Source organism: Desmodus rotundus, chromosome 8 (genome assembly GCF_022682495.2).
Source record: "Desmodus rotundus isolate HL8 chromosome 8, HLdesRot8A.1, whole genome shotgun sequence".
In the NCBI taxonomy this organism is placed as follows: domain Eukaryota; kingdom Metazoa; phylum Chordata; class Mammalia; order Chiroptera; family Phyllostomidae; genus Desmodus; species Desmodus rotundus.
Genome location: NC_071394.1, coordinates 85,944,741 through 85,969,731, shown reverse-complemented (window position 1 = coordinate 85,969,731; position 24,991 = coordinate 85,944,741). Strand labels below are relative to the sequence as shown.

At 39.5% G+C, this 24,991-nt stretch overlaps 2 protein-coding genes across 6 annotated transcripts in view; both read right to left on the bottom strand.

Moving 5' to 3' along the window:
- Positions 1–1,169: 1,169 nt before the first annotated feature.
- ASB14 (ankyrin repeat and SOCS box containing 14) lies at positions 1,170–20,081 on the bottom strand. 2 transcript variants are annotated; one of them, XM_053929623.1, is made up of 10 exons: positions 20,029–20,081; positions 19,289–19,432; positions 16,438–16,491; positions 15,846–15,979; positions 15,591–15,749; positions 12,911–13,156; positions 7,389–7,560; positions 6,175–6,718; positions 2,418–2,571; positions 1,170–1,684 (listed from the first exon to the last, which is right to left on the bottom strand). In XM_053929623.1, exons 2-10 carry the CDS (start codon positions 19,417–19,419, stop codon positions 1,506–1,508), a joined length of 1,773 nt encoding a protein of 590 aa, XP_053785598.1. In that variant the 5' UTR covers positions 19,420–19,432; positions 20,029–20,081; the 3' UTR covers positions 1,170–1,505. The 2 variants fall into 2 exon arrangements, with proteins under 2 accessions (XP_053785598.1, XP_053785597.1); XM_053929622.1 differs by having other exon boundaries at positions 20,015–20,074.
- Positions 20,082–23,110: 3,029 nt separating this feature from the next.
- The window catches only part of DNAH12 (dynein axonemal heavy chain 12), a 219,239-nt gene continuing 217,358 nt past the window's right edge, over positions 23,111–24,991 (bottom strand). For all 4 annotated transcript variants that reach the window (XM_045192339.2, XM_053929996.1, XM_053929995.1 and 1 more), the window contains one exon: positions 23,111–23,399. In XM_045192339.2, coding sequence (XP_045048274.1) covers positions 23,209–23,399 — 191 coding nt within the window. In that variant the 3' untranslated portion in view covers positions 23,111–23,208. The remainder of the gene's footprint in view (positions 23,400–24,991) is intronic.

Sequence of the window (24,991 nt, the reverse complement as noted above, 5' to 3'; positions counted from 1 at the left end):
TTCTACTGGGAGTTTCTGTTCTTACTTGTTTGGAATTTTATAAAATGTATAATATACCTTCAGAAGGCCCAGGGGGTAGATGAAATTAACTTTAGAATTATGTAATTTATCTGATATAAGTGCATGTATCTCTTAAATATATTTGTATATTGACATACATATAATTCACCAGTCACTTATAAACAGATACTACAATTTGATTTAAAAAATAAAAACTATTTATGCCAGCCACTTTTGCAATTTTTTTATGTGAAAACTGTATTAAAAATAATTCTAAGTCTGTGCTTACCCTCCATCAGAAAGAACTATAACTTCGGTTTACCTAAGATGGACTACACTATGCTAAAACAAATGCTAAGACTGCACGTGTACACACGAGGCTGTAGCAGCCTGGGCCTGTGGTGAAAGTAGACTACCGTAGTTTTCAGGTCATAAGACGCACCTAGGTTTTAGAGGAGGAAAATAGGGGAAAAAATTTTGAAGCAAAAAATGTAAAATATTTAATAACATCCTTTAAAGCAGAAATCCTGCAGTGAGCCAGGTAAGCTGCATTTAGACTATAAGATGCAGCACCCCCACACCTCCTCCCAAATTTGGGGGGCAGAAAGTGCATCTTATAGTCTGAAAAGTGCAGTACATGATCTTACCTCTCCGTGCTTCCTCTCTTGATGTGCCATCTAAATGCTACACAGCTGTGACTGAGTGAATGTCTTCTCAGTTTCTTTCCTCCCTTTCCACAAATAGAAAACTGTACTTACATACAGCATCGACTATATAGAAATAAGACTTTAAGATTCTGTAACTGCTTCTATCAGTGAGTCCCTCCTATACATCCAGTACAATATAGAAATTATAAGCCGTCATCTATTTGAAAATACTTATAGTTTCTATTCTAGTGATCACATTAACCAATAAATGATGAATCTTAACCACGGTTTTGTGGAAAGAAGGGATGCGTATTTCTCATTAATGATGAAATTGCAATTGAAGGTTCTATTACAATTATAATACCCCTCAGTACTGGACTCTACAAGTAAACAAACTCGAAGCTGGCCTCAGGACTTTTGCATAAGAAAGCTAACTTCCAGGTCATGTGCTGGAGTTAATATTTATTCAGTGCAATCACTAACACATTTTATATATATACTTCTCTATGAAAAGGATTATTGTTCAGAATTATCTTGCATTATCAGAGGTGGCATCTACTGAGCATGTAGAAATGTGGGCTCATATACTTAAGATCAAGTGGACTCATATACTTAAGATCAATATATAGTTAGAACTGATGTATTTCAGTTAATTAAAAATTTTGCTGTTCTTTTTAAACTGCCTTTCAGATACTAGCCATCTATATATTGAAAGGCTAGTTCAGAGCAACTCTTTAAAGAATGTAGATTAAATTTAGATTTTAGTTGCTAGGTAAAGTGAGAAGTAGAAATCACATATAACAAGTCAAATTTTAAGAAATACTAAAGAACTATACCTTTTCAACCAGAATAGTTTGATTACCAGGTTCCTGTAAAAATTCCTTGTCCATAAAGGTCATATTCTTGGTAAAGGACATAGGCTTTTAGATGATTGGGTAACGGAAGAAATGACATGAAGACGGGGCAACGCAAATGCAGACGTCCCATACACTTCCGGATCTTTAGGCGGCACAAGTGTTTTAGGGAGCGAGGGTTTGCTAAAATGAAAGAAACAGTTACCCATTATCTAAAAGGTAAAAATTGATTTTTTAATAATTTTAGGGTTTAGTTTGCAAATGTATTCTGCTATACTTAAGCCACTAAGGTTGTCATTTGCTGTGACTAAACGGAAAAGTTAATATGGAAACAGCTCTATTTCCTATTCAACCCTTACAAACATGGTTTCATAGCCATGGCAAGTTAGAGTTCAAAGAGTGGTGTCAGTTGTGAGTCTGGCCTTTGAGGCCTGAAGTTCTTAAATCTGCGTGTATTAACCCCCACCACATCCACCCAGTCCTGTCCCTCAGGGTCAGAGTAAAAACTAAAGATCATTACTCAGGAGGAAATGAAATGAAAGAAATTCTTTGACTTGATGTTCTACTGGAAAGAATTTGGTTTGAAGGGTCATTTGATATCCTACACGCTTAGATCTTAGATCTCTGTTTTTATTGCCATTTCATAGCTTTTGATTCCTATGTCTACACTGTTCCATAGGATTAGTAGAAAATATTACCTGCCTATATAATAAGTAGCTACCTAACATTTTATTTACTGGGAAATGGTAATAAGTACAAATTAACTATAACTACAAATGAACATTTTAAAGATAGGAATAGTATTTTTCTTGGTTTCTTTAGGTCAAGTTTTTAAAGAAGAGAAGAATGGTCTACAAAAAAATAATAAAATTACGATTTTTGTTAAGAATCTTCTATAAGAAAGGAAGATACTCACTCAAGATATTATGGATTTCTGACCAGAGCCCCTGTTTTTGGAGCACAGCTTTCAACTTTGAACAGATCCGAACTTGATCAACATAATCAAGCATTACTCGAACAACCTTTCCAGAGAGATGCTGCAGCCATGACAAAGTTATTACTTCACAGAACTGAGGAAGAAAATCAGAACTATGAAAGTAAATTAAAACTAAGTATTTATGGGTTAGCATAGTAATCAGAAGAGCATTAAACTCAGAGTCAGAATCCAAGGTCTCAAGTTCCTCATTTATAAACTGCGGTGTTGAGTAAGAATATCTATTTGTAGCTCTAACATTTGGAAAAAATACTTATGCTATGCTTTCAGAACTATGTAAGATGTAATGAAGATGTGAAAGACTGTTACATAGTATCTGTTACCCCCTTTGGTTGGCCACGTGGCTGCCGGGCATAAAGACTACCTTCCTAGCCTCACTTGCACCTAGATTTGGCCACCTGAGTTCTAGCCAGTGATGTGGAAGTGGAAGTGGGAGCAGTCCCAGAATGCCCTTAAGGAAGAGCAAGGTGTGTGCTGCATCCTCTGCCTGCCTTCTGGGCGGCTGGAATGTGGACGTGGTGTTCTCTTGTGAATTATGGAGCTGTTTAATTAGAAGGCTGTTTACTTCTGGCCTTTATTTGAAAGGGGAATGAGCCATCTCATTAAAGCTACTCTTATTTAGGGTTTTCTGTCATTTATAACCTATTCCCACCCTGTTACTTGAGGGATTGATCATTTCTGTCTTTTAGGTAGCTTACACGGTCTTACAAAAGATGTTCATGTAAGAAGTCAAGTAATACTATATGAAAAGTCAGGAAATAATACAAGATATGTGCCTAAATGCCAAATCCTATGTTAATCACTTAAAAATAAGTCATGCAACATTTTCCCTTTCACTTTCCAGAATTCATTCGAAGTACTTTCTCCACTCAGTTTATTTTTATTTTCAGATGTTAATACGAATTCAAGTACCTCTGCTGCATCTACTGTGTGCTAAGCACAGATCTATAGATCGAGGAAAGTGGTGAACAAGAGTTTACGTTCATATATTTGTGGGGGAGACACAATTAGGTGTTTTAAAGAATTTTAGGAGAACGAAGATGGCGGCGTAGGTAGACACACTGCGCCTCCTCGCACAACCAGAACTGACAGAAAATCGAATGGCAAGGAAGTCCGACACTAAAGAAATAAAAAATAAACATTCATCCAGACCGGTAGGAGGGGTGGAGACGGGCAGCCGGGCGGAGAGGACTCGCGTGGCCATGGCGGGACCGAGACTGGCGGAGTGTGGGACGAATGGCGCAGGCAGTCTGACCACTGGCAGACCCTGCGGCCCCACATTCGCGCAGATAGGCCGAGAGGGCCAGACTCAGAGTGGCGGAGAACGGGGCAGGCAGAGCGGCGGGCAGCACCCCACGGCCCCACATTCACACACAGATAAACCGGACAAACGGCGGGGAGCGAAGCAGACCTCAAAACCCAGGGCTCCAGTGCGGGGAAATAAAGCCTCAAACCTCTGATTGTAGGGGTTGGGGCGGCAGCAGGAGAGACTCCCAGCCTCACAGGAGAGGTCGTTGGAGAGACCCACAGGGGCCTAGGGCGTGCACAAGCCCACCCACTCAGGAGCCAGCACCAGAGGGACCCAGTTTGACTGTGGGTAGCGGAGTGAAAGACTGAAATCCGGTGGAGATTGGAGCGGGCACCATTGCTCCCTCTCGGCCCCTCCCCCACGTACAGTGTCACAGCACAGCAACCAGCATTACCCTGCCCCGGGGAACACCTAAGGCTCCTCCCCTTAAAGTAACAGATGCACCAAGACAAAAAAAAAAAAAAGGCCCAAATGACAGAACACTTCAAAGCTCCAGAAAAAATACAACTAAGCGAGGAAGAGATAGTGAACCTATCAGATGCACAGTTCAAAACACTGGTGATTAAGACGCTCACAGAATTGGTTGAATCTGTTCGAAAACCAGATGAAAAAATGAAGCCTATGCTAAGAGAAACAAAAGAAAATGTACAGGGAACCAATAGTGATGCGAAGGAAACTGGGACTCAAATCAATGGTGTGGACCAGAAGGAAGAAAGAAACATCTAACCAGAAAAGAATGAAGAAACAAGAATTCGGAAAAATGAGGAGAGGCTTAGGAACCTCCAGGACATCTTGAAACGTTCCAACATCCGAATTATAGGGGTGCCAGAAGGAGAAGAGGAAGAACAGAAAATTGAAAGCTTATTTGAACAAATAATGAAGGAGAACTTCCCCAGTCTGGCAAAGGAAATAGACTTCCAGGAAGTCCAGGAAGCTCAGAGAGTCCCAAAGAAGTTGGACCCAAGGAGGAACACACCAAGGCACATCATAATTACATTACCTAAGATTAAGCAGAAGGAGAGAATCTTAGAAGCAGCAAGAGAAAAGAACACAGTTACCTACAAAGGGGTTCCCATAAGACTGTCAGCTGATTTCTCAAAAGAGACCTTACAGGCAAGAAGGGGCTGGCAAGAAGTATTCCAAGTCATGGAAGGCAAGGACCTACATCCAAGATTACTGTATCCAGCAAAGCTATCATTTAGAATGGAAGGGAAGATAAAGTGCTTCTCAGATAAGTTCAAGTTGAAGAAGTTCATCATCACCAAGCCATTATTATGTGAAATGTTAAAGGGACTTACCTAAGAAAAAGAAGATCAAAAATAGGAACAGTAAAAATGACAGCAAACTCACAGTTATTAACGACCACACCTAAAACAAAAACAAGAGCAAACTAGGCAAACAACTAGAACAGGAACAGAACCACAGAAATGGAGATCACATGGAGGGTTATCAATAGGGGAGCAGGAGGGGGAGAGTGGGGGGAAAGTTACAGAGAATAAGTAGCATAAATGATAGGTGGAAAATAGACAGGGGGAGGGTAAGAATAGTGTAGGAAATGTAGAAGCCAAAGAACTTATAAGTATGACCCATGGACATGAACTATAGGGGGGGAATGTGGGAGGGAGGGTGTGGGCAGGACGGAGTGGAATGAGGGAGGGGGGGAAATGGGACAACTGTAATAGCATAATCAATAAATATATTTTTTAAAAAGATAAAAGAATTTTAGAAATAAGTGCTATAAAAGAAATAAATGAACGGTTTTATAAGAGAGTGATTAAGGAAGGGAACTACCTTACATAATGGTCTGTTTGAGGAAGTAATGCTGAATGAGACCTGAAGGGTGCAGCTATTGTGAAAAGTCGGAAGAGTGTAAGCTGGGGAAAGTGGAAGTCCTCTATTAGGTAGACCAGTGTGATGAAGGCTGACAGAAAAATGTCTGAAGGAGAGAGTGGTCAACTATTTACTGCAGTTCAATTCCTTTGTTCATCAAGAAGGTGACTAAAGAAAACCATTTAATCAAATGTTAGAGCTAAAAGAGCCAAAAACCCTAGGAGTACAGGTGTTGTGAACCCAAGCATTTTAGTTAGGTAACACTTATTCAAAGAAAAAGCATAATGTATACAAGACTGCATTCATTCTTGAAAACATTGCTCAGATGTTTCATGCATGAAACTCCCTAGGTTGAGTTAAATTACTGTTTTTTTCCTGAACTGTTTCTGTACCTTTTACATCTTTCTACTATTGTGCTTATCATATATTAAATCCAACAGTAAGCTTCTGGAGAGAATGAATGGAGTCTTACCTATTGCTGTAGTTCAGGGCCACTGATAATGACTATATAAGGTGATATAGCCAATACTGTGGACTTACCATAGTATCTTTGATAACTGTCGATGTCCAGCCCTCATAAGTATAGCAGTGATGAACTTTGTCTCCATGAGGACAATCAAAGCATCGTTCTGTGTCATATCCATAATTCAGCAGCATCCTGAGCATGACTTCATCTTTCAGTGTGTATTGCAGTGCTGATGGGAAATGTAATGGGTTGACCCTGCAGAAGTAATTTACGTTGGCCCCATGCCGTAGCAGCAGATTTATCAGCTCATAGTTGCCCATCCTTAGAGCTATCTGGAGGCAGTTAACTGGGTCTTGGTTAGGCAGGGCTCCCGCGCTCAGAAGCAGCTTAACTGAAGAGAGGTCACCATTCGATACAGCAAAATACAGAGCTGACTTCCTATGGTCGTCATAGTGTTTGCGGACTCTCTGATCTAGCATGAAATTTACATCAAATCCAGCCTGGATGAGAAGCTCCAGGCACTCAGGGTGTGCTCCTGCTGCGGCACAGTGAACTGGACTGATGCCACTCCGCTTAATGGCAGCAAAATCCGTAACCGGAACCAAAATCTTTAGAGCTCTGAAAAAAATTTCGAAGTGTATTTAAAAATTGTTTTTTTAATATGCAGCATTATCATGTTTATGATTGTTTTATACTAGCACTGGATGGTATTAGTATTAGGTGGTATTGAGAACCCCCAACCAAAAACATGGTTCTTGAATCCAAGACCTCAGATACCAAGTAAAGCTAAATGAAACTACTGTCTAGATGATAAACTCAGAATTGGCCCGGTCAGTGAGACTTGTGGCTCCACATATTGCCTAAGGACCTGATAAAAAAAATAGTTTTCTGTCTCTTCAGTGGCTACAGAATATACCTGACTTTATCACTTTCTAGCTGGTCAAGAGTTTGTCTTTAAAAGGGGTATTGGAATCCCAGCCAGGTGGTTCAGTTGGTTAGAGCGACGTCCCAATATGCCAAGGTTGCAGAGTCAGTACTGGGTCAGGGCACATACAAGAATCAGCCATTGAATACGTCCATGAGCGGAACAACAAATCAATATTTCTCTCTTTCTCCCTCTTTCTCTCTCTTTCTCTTTCTTCTCTGTCTCTTAAATCAATAAATAAAAATTTAAAAGAGGTATTGGAGTTGTAAGGTCAGAGATGAGAATATAAAATTCCCAGAGCTGTTCCAGAAAACAGTAGCTAATTCTCATTTCTATTATTTGCCACAATGTAATGGAACTTACAACAAGTGGCCTCTGTCAGCTGCCACATGAATGGGGAGGTGGCCTGAATTCTTAGGGACATTGGCATCAGCTCCATACTGTAGCAAGAGAATCACGGAGTCTGGATTTCCTCCACTAGCAGCTTCAAGTAAGATGGAAGAAGAATCAGAAGCCTGACCGAGAGCATTAGCTCCTAAGAGGAGAAAGAGTCTTGTTATGCTAAAAGACTTTTCCACTGCTATTGCTTAAGCATTCTTAAAAATATATCACCACCACCAAAAAGCAATTATTGAACAGCAACTTTAGCAAAGCACTAAGAGTCAAGGAAATAAATGTTACCTCCTGCATAGGCAGTTTATAATCTTGTTGGGGAGGGAAAAAGTGGTGCAATCTGTAAATTATAAGTAGGTTGGCTTTCAGAGTAATTTTATGTTATTCATTTGAAACTTGAAAATTTCAAAAGGAATAATTTTATAAAAGGTGGTTTTATTTCTAGACCAGCTTACAAAAGCCCACTGAATTCATAACACACGTGTATATAGGATGGTACTAATGATTCTGTTGAACTGTATCACCATCTTTGGATGGTGTGATGGCAAATGGCATTGTTTCAGTTGATCTTGGGGGAGGTGTGGAGGGTGGGGAGGAGAGAGAGGGAGAGAGACAGACAGACATCAATTTGTTCTACTTATCTACCTAGTCACTAGTTGCTTCTTGTATGTGCCCTGGCCAGGGATCAGACCCACAACCTTGGTGTGTCTGGGCGACACTCTAACAAACTGAGCCACTTGTCTAGGATGGAAAAGGGCATCTTCCTGTGTTAACTTGTTCTTAGGGAGTTGGTCATAGTAGGAGACAATAATTGTTTTAAATTGATGTTGGAGACTGCTGATAGTTAACAGAATGAATTGTAGCACATTTATGGGAAGTGTCATGTGAGTGGTGTGGGTAATAAGAGTACAGGCATCTCTCAGGGATGTTGTGGGTTTGGTTCCATGCCACCACAATATAGTGAGTATTGAAAAAAGTGAATTGTAATCCTTTTGCTGGTGGAAGATCTTGCCTTCGGTTTGTAAAAAACATACCTGTGAAACACAGGTGAAGTACAATAAAACAAGGTGCGTTTGCATAGGTATAGGCAAAATGTCTTCAGAAGATCTCAGGGCAGGGTTGTGAGGGGAACTAGGGGCTGAAGGAAGGAGGAAGGAGTTGAAGGTCAGTTTTAGAAGACCTCTCAGTAAAATGGGCTTTAAAGAAACAATAAAAAAAATGTTTAATTTTTTTAAAAAAGAGAAAGGGTGGCATTTGAATGGAAAAAGAAAAGGTGAGCATTCTGGGTACATTCACAGCTCATATAAAAAAGATGTAGTGACTTAAAGTTAGCACAGACTCCATAGTCATCAGAATATAGTGGCTGCCCAAGCACCTTTTTCCTAGAATGCATTAAGAAATGTCTAGCCTTGGCTGGGTAGGTCAGTTGGTTCGAGCATCCTCCCAACACACAAAGGCTGTGGATTCAATCCCTGGTCAGGACACATACAAGAATCAACCAATGAAGTGGAACAACAAATCAATCTTTTGCCCTCCACCTCCCTCCCTCCCTCCCTCTCCCACTTCTCTTTCTCTAAAATCAACAAAATAAAAATAAATGTCTAATAAGCTTCCATGTAATGAGTTTTACTATGCAATGGTTTCTTTATATGCATAATTTCTGAACTTTACAATATCCTAAGAAGTAGATGCTAATATCTTCATTTTAAACATAAAGAAACTAGACTTCCGGCCAAGATGGAGGTATAGGTAGACACATTGTGCCTCTTCGCACAACCAAAAGAAGGACAACATCAAATTTAAAAACAAAAAGCCAGAACTGACAGAAAATCGAACTGTATGGAAGTCCAACAACCAAGGAGTTAAAGAAGGAACATTCATCCAGACCGTAAGAGGGGCGGAGATGGGCAGCCGGGTGGAGAGGACTCATGGCAAGGCAGTGGCTGCCAGACAGGGCCGTCCCACATTTGCATGCAGATAAACTGGGAGAACAACTGGGGAGCGAGACAGACCCCTCAACCCAGGGTTCCAGCAGGGAAATAAAGCTTCAAAGTCTCTGATTGAAAACAGCTGTGGGGGTTGAGGCAGCAGTGGGAGAAACTCCCAGCCTCACAGGAGAGTTCATTGGAGAGACCCACAGTGTCCTAGAATGCACACAAGGCCACCCACTGGGAATCAGCTCCAGAAGGGCTCAATTTGATTGTGGGTAGCGGGGGAAGTGACTGAAAACTGGCAGAGAGAGGAGCAAGTGGCACTGTTCCCTCTCGGACCCCTCCCCCACATACAGCATCACAACACAGTGATATGGGTTGCCCTGCCTTGGTGAACACCCAAGGCTCCCCCCCTTACTATGTAATAGGTGCACTGAGACACACAAAAAAAGCCCAAATGAAAGAACAGATCAAAACTCCAGAAAAAATACAACTAAGCAACGAAGAGATAGCCAACCTATCAGATGCACAGTTCAAAACACTGGTAATCAGGAAGCTCACAGAATTGGTTGAATATGGTTGCAAATTAGATGAAAATATGAAGGCTATGCTAAAGGAAATAAAGGAAAATGAACAGAGAACCAACAGTGATGGGAAGGAAACTGGAACTCAAATCAACAGTGTGGGCCAGGAGGAAGAAAGACATTCTACCAGAACAGAATGAACAAACAAGAATTCAAAAAAATGAGGAGAGGCTTAGCAACCTCTGGGACAACTTTAAATGTTCCAACATCTAATACTCTGGTTTCTCTTCAGATCGTATAAATCTTTCGCCTTTTACCAATATCCAAATCATAGGGGTGCCAGAAGGAGAAGAGCAACAGCAAGAAATTGAAAACTTTTTAACAAATAATGAAGAAGAACTCCAATCTGGCAAAGGAAATAGACTTCCAGGAAGTCCAGGAAGCTCAGAGAGTCCCAAAGAAGCTGGACCCAAGGAGGAACACACCAAGGCACATCATAATTACATTACCCGAGATTAAAGATAAGGAGAGAATCTTAGAAGCAGCAAGAGAAAAGGACACAGCTATCTACAAAGGAGTTCCCAATAGACTATCAGCTGATTTCTCAAAAGAAACCTTACAGGCAAGAAGGGGCTGGAAAGAAGTATCCCAAGTCATGAAAGGCAAGGACCTACATCCAAGATCCAACAAAGCTATCATTTAGAATGGAAGTGTAGATAAAGTGTTTCCCAGATAAGGTCAAGTTAAAGAAGTTCATCATCACCAAGCCCTTATTATATGAAATGTTAAAGGGATTTATCTAAGAAAAAGAAGATAAAAAATATGAACAGTAAAATGACAACAAACTCACAGGTATTAACAACTGAACCTAAAACAAAAACCAAAACCAAAACGAACTAAGCAAACAACTAGAACAGGAACAGAACCACAGAAATGGAGATCACATGGAGGGTTATCAGAGGGGGAGTGGGAGGGGGAGAGAGGGGGAAAATGTACAGAGAATAAGTAGCATAAATGGTAGGTAGAAAATAGGGGGAAGTTAAGAATAGTATAGGAAATGTAGACACTAAAGAACTTATATACATGACCCATGGACATGAACTAAAGGGGGGGAATGTGGGTGGGAGGAGGTGTGCAGAGCAGAGGGGAATAAGGGGGAGGGGTAATGGGACAACTGTAATAGCATAATGAATAAAATATTAAAAAAAAAATAAAACATTGAGGCTCACTGAAGTAAAGTAACTTCCCCAGAGATGCACAGCTAGTGAGCAAGGTAGTCAGGAACTGTGTGCAGGTGGGCCAGACCCAGGGCCCATTTCTCTGATGCCTTGTTGCCACTTGAGCAATGCAGGGTGGTAAAGTAATGTGATTTGGAATGAGACAGATGTGGGTTCAAGTCTTGGTTCTCACATTTACTAGCTATTCACTTCATGCGAATTACTTCGTAAGGGGTCACTTAAGGGAAATGTTCACTGACTGATCTCACTTAGGTCAACCAATGCTGGTTTCTTCGAAGGGTTAAGGATTTAAAAACTGTTGGTGCTCCTCTTTCTGTATATTTTAATCAATGTTCTATAGAAAAGATTACTTTTTGTGTAGAAAAGGATCCAATGTTTACTTTTATTATTCCACCTGATGACTTTCATCTCTGATATTGCTCATTTAAAACAGCTTATATGATAGGAAAGACTTAGATAAGTCCAAAAGGCCATAGGCTGTTCTTAAATACAGGATTCCCTGCAGTCTAGAATATTTGAGACCAGGACCATGTATTATAAAAGAAAGAAATAAGGCTTCTGGACACAAACAGAAGGGAGGAGAATAAAGGAGATAATTCTAATATTGGCACTTTATTAAGTCTTGGTAAAAATTTGCATCTTTGAGGAAAAGAAAGCTTTAGATACGACTTCGCTTCATCGAACTGTCATTGATGGGGTCTCCTCAAAGACAATAAATGCCAAAGTCCTCTGAGCATAGGCCTCTGCCAGTTAAACCAGGATCTAAAATAGCCACAGCTGAAGCATTGTTGGCAGGGGAGGGCATGATTGAAGGAAGTTCTGCAACTGGTTTTGTCCCTGACCCTTTCTTCCCTCAAGTGTAAAATGAGGATAATAAATACCTACCTCATAGGGGTTTTAGAAGACTACATGTGACAACACAGGCAGCCTAATATTTGGTGCTTAGGAAGTATTTAAGGAATATGTTGCGTTCCCCTTCTCTCAATTTTGGTTGTTACTAGAAGGGAGAACTGGGACCCACAGTAAAGAAATCAGGAAGAACTTCCTAACAACAAAAGTCATCTGATAACAAGATTAGACTGCCTCAGGACTCAGCTTAAGCAGACACAACATGTAGGGGATGGTGTGGGTTCTTTCTTTCTATGAATCAAGAAAAGGAAAACATGAAAAAAGTTAAAACAACCATCCTCTCAGCATCGTCAGTGGACATCAAGTGAGAGACACCTGCATGCATGCTAGTAATTTTAGGGAAAGTACTTTATACCAAATAAGTAATATCCAACCGCTGACTATTTTAGGCTTTTCAGTAGCCATTCAGTAAATATACGTCTTTCAAATATTTATATTAGGCTTAAGTAAAATGTTAACTTCTATTATTTTGGAGCTCTCCATGAAGAGAACCCTTGGGCCACATTACCCTGTGGTAATGTGATGACTGTATAGACAAACAAGCAAGTAAAATAGACCCAGATAAAATGAAATTAAGAACAAACTGACAATAACCAGAGGGGAGGTGGAAGGGGATAATGGGGGGAAAGGAGGAAGGGTCGTCAAGGAACATGTATAAAGGACACATGGACAAAGTCAAAGAGGGGGTAGGATCAAGGGTGGGAGGTAGGGATATCTGGGGTCGGGGGTAGTAGTGGAGGGAAAATGGAGACAACTATACTTGAATAAAAGAAAGAGAAAGCAATAAAAAATTTAAAAAATAGAATAAGATGTGAGCAACTAAACTTGCTATATGATTATTTAAAAAAAAGAAAGAAAAAGAAAAAGAAAGAAAGAAATGAAAATCTTGCCTTTCTGAAGCAACATTTCCATAATTTCAGTCTGCCCACTTTGGGCAGCAAGAGCAAGAGGAGTGAATCCGTAGGAGCTCTGTGGGTCCGGGTGTGCCCCAGACACCAGCATTAGCTTCACCATGTCCTGTCTGCCCAGTTTGGCTGCTTCATGGAGAGCTGTCCTCTCGTTGGCACACCGCAGATTGACGTCCGCCCCATGGCTGATCAGCAAGGCAGCCATGTCGTAGGAGTCTTGCAGAACAGCTGGGAAATTAGAAGGGAGGCAGGCGTTATGTTCAACAGGAAATGAAGGCCAGAGTGCCCCTCAGGCTTCTTAAGGAGCTCTTCCTACCTACCCCATGTGCCTGCATTTTGTGTTAGAAAACATTATAAAATGAGGTATATGTCAAATAGTATTAATAGTGTTTTATATCAATAGGCTATTTTTCTGTAAGCCATGACCAATTATTCATTGTCTATTAGTGGCTTATGTGGCTGAAAAACATAAAATTTTCATTTATCGTTTTTAAGTTTCAAGAGAATTGGAACTTAAGTACTCAATATATAGTCCTAGAAGTGCTTATAGCTACTTAAAAAGAAGAAAAACAAAAACAGCTATAATTAGGAAATTACTTTTATGCTTGCATTTTGTAAACCAAAATTCTCTAACTGGTTTTTCTGTATTTATGCTGTTAATCTTTAACCCTTCAAGATTCTAAAACACTTTAATTTATTCATCTCCGTATCCATTCTCTAATTATCGGCATCGACTGAGGGCTCTTGATAGGTGCCGGATGCTGAGTCAGTACGCACTCTGCTCACAATCATCTATGCTGAGCCATAGCAAGTGCTCTAACTGCTCGAAGACTGGAAATATGGAGCACAAGGATGTTGGGTCATTTTTAATTCAGTGAGCCGGTACTTAGTGTGCCTTTCATTCTGGAAACACATGTCCTTCATTTTAGGAAATAATTTTCTTGACTTACTTCACTGATGCTATACTGCCTCCATCTTGCCTATTCTCTTTGTAGCATTCCTATGATTCATATGTTGCTCCTCTTGGATCATCCTTCTAGTTTAATTTCTTTTTATTTCCTGTGTTCCATTTCTTATCTTCTTCTGGAAGCTTTCTTAAATTCTATCTCCCAGCATTTGTTTTGAGTTTTTATTTCTGCTATCATATTTTTAATTTTTAAGAGTGTTTTTGTTTTTAGTCTGTGATTTTTTGGTAGTATCTGTTATTTCATTAATTTCTCTGAGGAAATTATCATTTTCCCTATGTTTTATTGTCCCTAAATAATATCTTTCCTGAAGTTGCTTATATCTATTTCTTGAAGACTTTCCTCAGATAGTCCTTGGCTATCTGCTCATGGTTAAGAGTTGGGGACTAAAAAGCTGATTGGAAATTCTAAATATTGGGTGGGACTTGTAGACTGTGTTCTTAACTATAGTTTGATATGCCTGAGCCATTTGTAGGGGAACCCCCAATTTCACCATTTCACCATCTTTCTTCCTTCTTTCCTTCCTTCCTTCCTTCCTTCCTTCCTTCCTTCCTTCCTTCCTTCCTTCCTTCCTTCCTTCCTTCCTTCCTTTCTTCTTTCTTTCTTCCCTCCCTCCCTCCCTCCCTCTTGGGCTAATCAAATTCTTTAGAGAAGGCTCCTCTCGGAGCATGAAGTTCTGGCTGAAGCTAATAGAATCCTGGTAGAGGAAGAAGGCTGGGAGGTCTCAGCCTGTATTTGCTTAATTCCACCAGTGTCTTCAACCCAGTACTCCCACCATTGCCTAATATCCCCCAGTGCATATAACCTCTGTTTAAACTATCCAGAGAATAAACCTACAGAATTTTGCCGGGGTGGGGGAGGAGTCTGACCCAGCAGGGTAGATTGGGAGAAGTGATCTAGAGATCAAACTCCTTGTTTCTTAATAGTTTTCAGCCAATCCTCCTATTGTAGCTGTCTGTCCTTCACCTAGGCTCCATTTCAGGCCTTTCGATATAATTGTGCTGATGTTTGGCTTTTCCCACTACCAATTTAAGATTTGGCTTTCTTGTCACTATTCATCCATCTGTTCTCCAGGTTATAAAAAATCATGCTGTCAGCCTTGACTGGTGTGACTTGGTTGGGCATCCTCCTGCAAAGCAAAAGGTCACCAGTTTGATTCCCAGTCAGGGTAGCTGCCTGGGTTGTGGGTTTGGTCACCAGAAGGGGCGTGTTCCAGAGGCAACTGATTGATGTTTCTCCTCATGTCTTTCTCCCTCCCTTCCCCTCTCTCTAAAAATAAAGTCTTTAAAAATTAAAAAAAAATCATGCTATTGTCTCCTCTCCTATTATTCTCATTCTTTTGTATCTTAACCCTTTAAAACAATTACTTAACTGTAATTTTATTGGACATTCAGGAGGGAACAAAATTAGGCATTTGTATTCAATCTGCCACCTTTATTTGACCATTGACTGCTTCTTTCTGCTTTGCTCCCTTCATATATTTCTTGCACTAGAATTAGCTGGATCAACTGAGGCACCATGCAAAATGATCAGTTCCTAACTGGGCAGAGATTTTGCATCAGGTCAGGCACCTATGTCTGGTCAGTTGGGATAAAGTGACGGTGCTGCAGCCATGCAAAAAATCTGCCTTTGAAACCTGTAGGCATGGAGGAGAACCAGGGCCCAGACTCTTCTCCAGAGACAAGGTGTTAATTTACCTGTAATAAGAGGAGAATTGCCTTCAAGATTCTTGGCATTTGGATTGCAGCCATTGAGAAGAAGAAAACTGGCATTTTCTAAGAGGTAATTGCTGACAGCCAAAAAAAGTGGTGTTTCACCTTTGTGGGTGGTTTGCTCCCACACACTGGGTTTTGAAGCTGAAATAAATCCGTTAGACCACACAGATTAAGATATAAAAATAAGTTTTACATTTATTTCTCAGAAGCATCAAAAGAGTTATAAAGGGTGTTTACCTTTCAGGGTTATTTCCAAAATGTTCTTATTTAGTTGCACTGCAGCCTTATGCAGAGGAAGCCAGCCTATCTCGTCTGCTTCATCAAAAGCAGAATGGTACTTGGTCAAGTGTGACAATGCATCTTCCTCGCCTATTAGCAAGTCAAATGAGAACAGATTCACATTCAGAATACATACAAGGCAGCCTGGGCTGCTTCTGAATTCTACCATCAAGGTCAGTGAATGAGGCAACAGAATTCTATCCCCACCTTTTCTGAAAGACAGAGTTAAAAGGCATAGGACAAACAAGGGGTAAGGCCTTTCATCTAGCATTCCATACCACCAGGGCCCGTGAATACCCATCATCTTGTCACGTACACAAAAATAGCTCTGTCCGCCAAGAAGCCCAGGAGCTCTTTGCTAAATTGGACTGAAGTATTTCCTCCCAGGAAAGGCCACATCAGACTTGACAATCAGCTGTGGACCCCAGAGGGTTCATCATTTGGGAGAAACTGCTTCTAGGCTTCCTGACCTTAGAGGGAAATGCTGCCAGTTGCCTTCATTACCTCTTACCTCAAGTTGAAGGGATTAGAATAGGAAGAGTACTTAACTGTCTCTATTGTTTCAATTATCTTCTTACAGTCAGTGCTCAAAAAGGAATGGAAGCTGCATAGGAAAAAATATATATATAATTCCAAAACTAGGAAAGGACTAAGATACTTGACAAAAACGAAAGCGTAAAGGCAATGGTAGTTAACCAGGGCTGAACTCTTATGTGAGGCAATGACTAAGGCTTAATAGAAATACATACAAAATGTAGTGTTCCCCTTAACATGTATGTTCTGTGGAAACTCCTCTCCCATGTCTGTTTTCCCTTGTTAGGGCAAAAACTGTGTCAGAGCCTGAGTCACAGCAAGCCCTTAACCAATATTTTCTGAACTGAATCAAACCTACCTAGGACTGAAATGTTATATATTATTATATATATTATATAATATTATATATTATCACATGATAAAATTTAATGACCAGAATTTGTGCTCAGAAAACACTATTAGCAGTTTTTAAAGTAATACTTTTATTAAAATATTTAAAAATAAAGTTTTAGGCCATGCTGTGTAGCGCAGTTGGTTTAGAGCATTGGTCCAATATGCCAAGGTTGTGGGTTCAATCCCCAGTCAGGGCACATACAAGAATCAACAAATGAATGTATTAATAAGTGGAACAAGAAACTGACATTTCTCTCTCTCTTTCTCTTGCCTCCTCTCTAAAACTCAATAAATAAAAATTTAAAATACAAAAATAAAGTTTTAAAAGTCACTTATGAATATATTATTTTTAAATCTAGAAAATAAAGATGGTCACCTTCCCATTTTCTTTGATTATTCAATGAACCCAGCTGAGAATAAATTCCCTTAGACAATCTGTTCTACTTATAATTTGGTCAATAAAATTCTCTTAAACCTTTGAAATTATACTTAGAGATTTAATATTGCATTTATTTTTTATGGCTGCCATAAGAAATGTCCACACACTTACTGGTCTAAAATAACACAAATTTATTATAGGTCTGCAGTTCAGAAGTATGAAATGGGTCTCACTGGGCTATAATCAAGGTGTGGGCAGGCCCCAGGGAGAATCTGCTTCTGGGTCACTTTCAGTTTCTAGAGGTCTCCCACATGTCTTGGGTCATGGACACCTTCCTCCACCTTCAAAGACACCATTGTTGGACCATATCCTTCCTCCCTGCTCTCTCTCAGGTTCTCTCTCTTCCGCCTTCCACTTCCTTTTCTAAAGGCCCTTGTGATTGCCCTGGCCAGGTGGCTCAGTTGGTTGGAGCATTGTTTCAGTCAGCAAAAGGTTGTGGCTTTGATTTCTGGTCACATACCTAGGCTGTAGGAGGCAACCGATCAATGTTTCTATCTCTAATCGATGTTTCTCCCCACCTCCCGTCCTCTCTCTCTAAACTTAATAAACATATCCTCAGGTGAAGATTACAAAAAAAGGCCCTTGTGATTATTGTACATTGAGCCCATCTGGATAATCTAGGACCATCTATTTATAATTTTTTTAAATTGACTTTAGAAAGAGAGAGAAACAGACACATTGATTGGTTGTTCTACTTTTTTATGCATTCATTGGTTGATTCTTGTATGTGCCCTGACTGAGGATCAAACCTACAGCCTTGGCGTTTTGGAATGATGCTCTAACCAACTAAGTACCCAGCCAGGCTTAATCTCTTTATTTTAAAGTCAGTTGAATACTAACCTTAATTCTATTTGCAGCCTTAATTCTTAATTGCAGCGATTTTCAACCTTTTTCATCTCATGGCACACATAAACTAATTACCAAAATTCTGTGGCAAAAAATATAACATTTTTTATATGTTACAAACTTAACATAACAAATATAACATATAAAAAATGTTATATTTTTTGCCGATCTGAAAAAATAGGTATAATTTTGATTTACAAAAAATAATAATAGTAATTACCTACTTTTTGCTCCAAAGTGACATTTTAAAGAAATCAGTTGGCTATTCTTGTATATAAGGATTTCTGTCATCAACAGTTAACCAATCAGACACAACCTTATTATGTGACATGACCGATAAGATGCAACTCTGTTATATGACCTGTATATGTATGGCTCAAGACAGGGAGTTCCCACTGAATGGCTATTGTATGACAATCTAAGGAGAAGAGGTCAGTGACCCTGACTAAATAGTAAGGCATTGCGTGTTATAAAAATTCTTGCAGCACACAGGTTGAAAATCACTGCTCTATTGCCATGGAAGCTACATATACACAGGTCACCATCGCAGCTAACGGGGTTTATCACTCCTGAAAAACAACAGTAACTCCTAGACAGTTGAGGTTCCTGATCAACCAGAGAGCATTGACAAGGTGGGCTTGGCTGCAGACAGCCTATTTTCAGGGTGATTTTCAAACAACATCGAGGGACCCATGGGGTCCTTTTTGTGTGGTCATTGCAAAACTCTGAATCCCACTCTTCAGAAGAAGTTAGATAGTCTCTTCTCAGTTTAAGTTTACATAATTCCTCCTTTTGTTTTGAGCAGATTAAAGACTGGACTTAAACCCACCCACCCCACTAAAGTTGAAGATAACTTTCTATGTGTCTTAGTTGTATTTACGCATTTCCTTAGCTACCCAAAGACAGACAATATTCTTTAGAATTTCCTAGGCTTTCATATTCTCATGTATTTCTTCTTTCTGATTTTAAATCTGCATTTCCTCACCCTGATTTGCTGCACAACTCCTTCAACTGTTTTCTTTACTGCCTAAATTATGAATTATTTCCAAATTTTTCCTGTCTTCTGAAGTATCAAGTCTCATAGATATTTTAAGTATATATGCAGCTCCTTAATTCTGACCCTCTCTCCTGTTTTTTGGTCAGAAAACTGTTGAATACTTATACTACATTGCCAATAAGATACCGTTACCTCTCATCCTCAGGTGCCTGCTGTGTAGTTCCTGGCTTGTGAACATCCTGTAAACTCTGATGAATGATGAACTGAGTATCAAAGTCATCATCTATGTCTTCATCACTGGTGTAATTATCCATGTGAAACATCTACAGATTTACTCTAAAGTCAGAATGAATTAAAAATATTTTTCTAGTTGTGAAAACAGATTATCAACTGCTTAAAATTATAAATGGAATTCAGAAAACTACAAAATTGATAGGATTGATAAATGAAGAAGATGCAAAATTTAGAAAACAACATATTCATTTAGACATTTTTTTAGGAACTTAAAAGATTTCTGAACTGTCCCAGATTCAAGTAAATTAGAAGTTTCCCTGAGTAACCATTTACTTAAAGCTTATTCAGGAAAAACATCCTTTCATATAAAACTTGGGTCAGTACCATAGTAACTTTGGAAATGCTCATATTGATCTATTTTAGACTTGGTTTATGAGTTTTTCTCAGTAACTGTAGCACTCACACCTAAAACATCTTTCCTACACACAGTTAATGTTATGCTGGAAAAAATGTTATTTAGTTAGTAAATACTAAAAATAAACATGTCATAGGAATACATGTACTCTCATAATACAACATAATAGGAAGAGTGGTAGTAAAAAAGCAATGTATTTTAGTAGGCAACATCTCAATTGTTTTTTTTTTAAATTTCCATTTTAGCATAGAATAAGTCTGATTACATACCAAAGACTTTTTACCTTTTGTTATCACCTTTAGGACAGCACTGAAGTTTTTGTTGTTGAAGATTAGCATGTTGGAATTTTCATTTATATTTAGGATCTCCACTCCCCTGTAGTGATGATTCCATTAATAGCTTTTCTATAAATACTTGATCATAAGACAGTCTGGCACATTCTCCTTGTTTTTTACATGTGGTTTAGCTCTGTTTAGAAACATGATCTCTCTTCTTCACTGCCACATTTATCAAATTTAAAGGATCAAACATTTTATTTCTGGGACAAAATGCTTTTGCAGGGGTTTATCCACATGAAGTGAATTCATTCTCTTATGACTCATGCACATAGCCACTGCAAACCAGAATCAATTTTCCACTTAAGAGAGGCCAAACATTGTGCACAGATCAAATTTTCAAAAGTGATTTTTGCAACAATTCTGATTCACTGGGTAGCTGTACCTACACTTTCTTTGTATTACAGAGCTGTAACCTAAAGGAGCCTAGGACTCCTAAGGAAGGAATTAACTCCACACAAGATAATAAAATTTTGACTATAATTTTAATTGAAGTGTTTTAAACTGTTAATGTACACTAGTGTTATGAATGCATACTAAATAAGAAGAATATTAACTATTAAAAATAATGAGACCACTTGGTATTTATGATGAAATATGAAAACAACCTCAGGTGTGCAGGATTAGCTTCCAGCCATCTTACTGCCTTTGTGTGTCCAGTTCACTGCTTTGAGTTCCCTCCTTGTCACAGGGATATTGTGAGAAATGGAACTGATGTTTTAGTACAACGTAGGGGGTTGAGTTTTGGAATTGTTGTAATATTTTCCTTGTTTACTATTTATTTATGTATTTTAGATGGTTGTGTATAATCACTACAGGTAGGTGAACAGAAAGTAAACTATTACTGGAGCTAAAGATATGACTTAACACTTGTAAAAAGAGATGTTTTCTAATATTAGTTAATTTTACCCAGTTATTCTCCCCAAATCTGTTTTTCACATTATAACTATTTTTCATATATAACTAAAAAGAGAGAACCAAATAAAAGTTTCCAAAAAAATTTTTATGTGCTTCAAAGAAACATTTCTTTTATGTTTCCTCCCACAGTTGTCTATGATTTCAAGAGTCCATTTAGAAGGCTGCATTCCAAAATGGAGGCATAAGTAGATACACTTTGCCTCCTCGCACAACCAAAAAAAGGACAACAACAAATTTAAAAACAAAATATAACCAGAAGTTCCAGAAAGTCAAACTGTATGGAAGTCCGACAACCAAGGAGTTAAAGAAGAAACATTCATCCACACCAGTAGGAGGGGCGGAAAGGACTCACAGCAAGGCGGCGGCTGGTGGACCCAGTGGTCCCACATTTGCATTCAGATAAACTGGAAGGAACAACTGGGGAGTGAGACAAACTATGAAACCCAGGATTCCAGCACCAGGAAATAAAGCCTCAAAACCTCTGACTGGAAAAACCTTGTGGGGGTTGCGGCAGTGGGAAAAACTCCCAGCCTCATAGGAAAGTTCATTGGAGAGACCCACAGGGTCCTAGAATGTACACAAACTGATCCACATGGAATCAGCATCAGAAAGGCCCAATTTGCTTATGGGTAGCAGAGGAAGTGACTGAAAGCCAGCCCAGATCTAAGCAAGTGGCATTATTCCCTCTTGCACCCCTCCCCCACATACAGTTCTGCAAAGCAGCAAGGTGGGTTGCCCTGCCCTGGCAAATACCTAAGGCTCTGCCCCATACTACCTTGTAACAGGTGTGCCAAGACAAAAAAAATGTTCCAAATGAAAGAACAGATCAAAGCTCCAGAAAAAATACAACTAACCAATGAAGAGATAGCCAACCTTACAGATGCACAGTTCGAAACACTAGTAATCAGGATGCTCACAGAAATGGTTTAGTATGGTTGCAAAATAGAGGAAACAGTGAAGGCTATGCAAAGTGAAATAAAGGGAACCAACAGTGAAAGGAAAAAAAAACGGTACCCAAATCAATGGTGTGGACCAGAAGGAAGAAAGACACATTCAACCGGAACAGAATGAAGAAACAAGAATTCAAAAAAATGAGGAGAGGCTCAGGAACCTCTGGGACAACTTTAACCATTCCAACATCTGAATCATAGGGGTGCCAGAAGGAGAAGAGGAACAGCAAGAAATTGAAAACTGTTTTTAACAAATAATGAAGGAGAACTTCCCCAATGTGGTGAAAGAAATAGACTTTCAGGAAGTCCAGGAAGCTCAGAGTCTCCCAAAAATGTTGGACCCAAGGAAGCATACACCAAGGCACATCATAATTACATTACCCAAGGTTAAAGATAAGGAGAGTATCTTAAAAGCAGCAAGAGAAAAGGAGACAGTTACCTACATAAAACTATCAGCTGATTTCTCAAAAGAAACCTTGCAGGCAAGAAGGGGCTGGAAAGAAGTATTAGAAGTCATGAAAGGCAAGGACCTACATCCAAGATTACTCTATCCAGCAAAGCTATCATTTAGAATGGAAGGGCAGATAAAGTGCTTCCCAGATAAGGTCAAGTTCTTCATCACCAAACCCTTATTATATGAAATGTTAAAGGGACTTCTCTAAGAAAAAGAAGAAGATCAAAAACACAAATTTTAAAATGAGAACAGACTCACAACTATCAACAATGGAACCTAAAAAACAAAACCGAAAATGAACTAAGCAAACAACTAGAAGTGGAACATATTCACAGAAATAGAGATCACATGGAGGGTTATCATGGAAGAGGGGAGGGGAGAATGGGGGAAAAGGTACAGGGAAAAAGAAGCATAAATGGTAGGTACAAAATAGACGGGGGGAGGTTAAGAATAGTATGGGAAATAGAGAAGCCAAAGAACTTATATGTAGGACCTATGGACATGAAGTAAGGTACTGGAATAACAGTGGGAGGTGGGGTACAGGGTAGAGGGGAATAAAGGGAAGAAAAAAATGGGATGACTGTAATGGCATAATCAATACAATATATTTAAAAAAAAAGAAGGCTGCATTTCAATCAACAGTGATATATCAGGGAGGGCGGCAATGCAAAGACCTTTCAAAAAGACAATTTAAGAATGTTACCAAGGTACTTAGTTTTATTACATATATATATATATTTTTTGAAGTATGTGAAGACACTGTTTGGTTTTTTTTACACTTCAGATGTTTTCTTAAATTGTCCAGTTTAGTCATCCAACTGACAAAGCAAAGCAACCCCGCGCTTAATCCAGTGTTGAGTGGGTTGGTCTGTTTTTAACAACATTGCAATGACAAAGTTAGTAGAATGTCCTGTAGTGGAAAGAGTTCCTTTCCGTTCACTTGTCTTGTAGAGGGGACAAATGTAGGCATTCGACTTCACAATCTCAGACTTTTTAGCTTGAAAAAAACACAAAAACAAAAGAAACATATTCATTTGGTAAAGGGAAAACAGCCAGTGGTACTAAAAGAACAACTATTTCGTAATAAAATGTCAAGTACTAAATCTTAGATTATGTTTATAATATTTGAATACTTGTAAGTTGGTGTTTCAAAAAAGTTTTTATAGTAATTATAGTTATGAAATAAGGAAGTGATTTAATATGGTTCATGATTGTAGGTCTAGAGGACAAGAATTGATTTTAAGGTCTAGATTATTTACTAAGCAAGAAAACACTCAAGTGGACTTGGGAGAGAAGGAGTATGAGAAGGAGAAGGTAGGGAAGAAGGAATAAAATACAGCACAGGTAATGGGGGAGATGCCAAAAGATAAACAACTGCTTAGAACTCTAAAACAGGAAACCTTAAATTAGAAGTTAAGTTACTATTTGTTTACAGCAGATTATTATAAGAAAAAAACACACCAATTCTTACCTACTCACAAAAAGAACTTATATACAATCCTTGAAAAGTTAGGTATGAGATATTAGGAGTCTTTCTAAACTAAGGTCACATTTCTCATATGCAAAGTGAAATAAATTGAGCTGCATTAATAATGAAAATAGTTAATGGGTTGGGTAGTGATTATAGGTGATTTGTAAATCTTTTCATTTGCAGTTACTTGAGAATAAAAACTTAGAGAAAACAAAAGAACGAATTTCATTTGTTCAGACTTGCGGAAAATGATGATGGCAGGAAGAGGGAAGGAGCAAGTTACCTTCCTAAGGGAACAGAAGTGGCCTGCACCCCATGGGGCTTTGGCGCACCTGGCTGGCTCCAAGGCCTAGGCATTTTTTATAGCCAGAGAACTCTATCTGGGTCTCTTAGAGGTATGCAAAGAAAGGCACTTGAGAATCAAAATATCTGAAAAGTAGACTGGTGGGGGAGGGGCAAAGAAAATGTTACATCCCAAGGGGTAAGAGCAAAAAAGAGGCAGAATGATATTCCTAAAATAATGTAAATGCAACACAAAAAGAGGGAACCGGAGAACCAAGATGGCGGCGTAGGTAGATACACTGCACCTCCTCACACAGCCAGAACTGACAGAAAATTGAACGGCAAGGAAGTCTGACACCAAGGAGATAAAAAATAAACATTCATCCAGACGTGTAGGAGGGGCGGAGATGGGCAGCCAGTGCAGAGAGGACGCGCATTGCCATGGTGGGACCGAGACTGGCGGGCGGAGTGTGGGACGAACCGGGCAGGCAGTCTGACCACTAGCAGACCCTGCGGCCCCACATTCGTGCACAGATAAACCCAGACGAACTCGGGGAGCAAAGCAGACCTTGAAACCCAGGGCTCCAGCGCAGGGAAATAAAGCCTCAAACATCTGAGTGAAAACACCCGTGGGGGTTGGGGCGGCAGCAGGAGAAACTCCCAGCCTCACAGGAGAGGTCCTTGGAGAGACCCACAAGGCCCTAGAGTGTGCACAAGTCCACCCACTCAGGAACCAGCACCAGAGGGGCCCAATTTGATTATGGGTAGCAGAGGTAGTGATTGAAATCTGGTGGAGAGCAGAGCAAGCACCATTACTCCCTCTCAGCCCCTCCCCC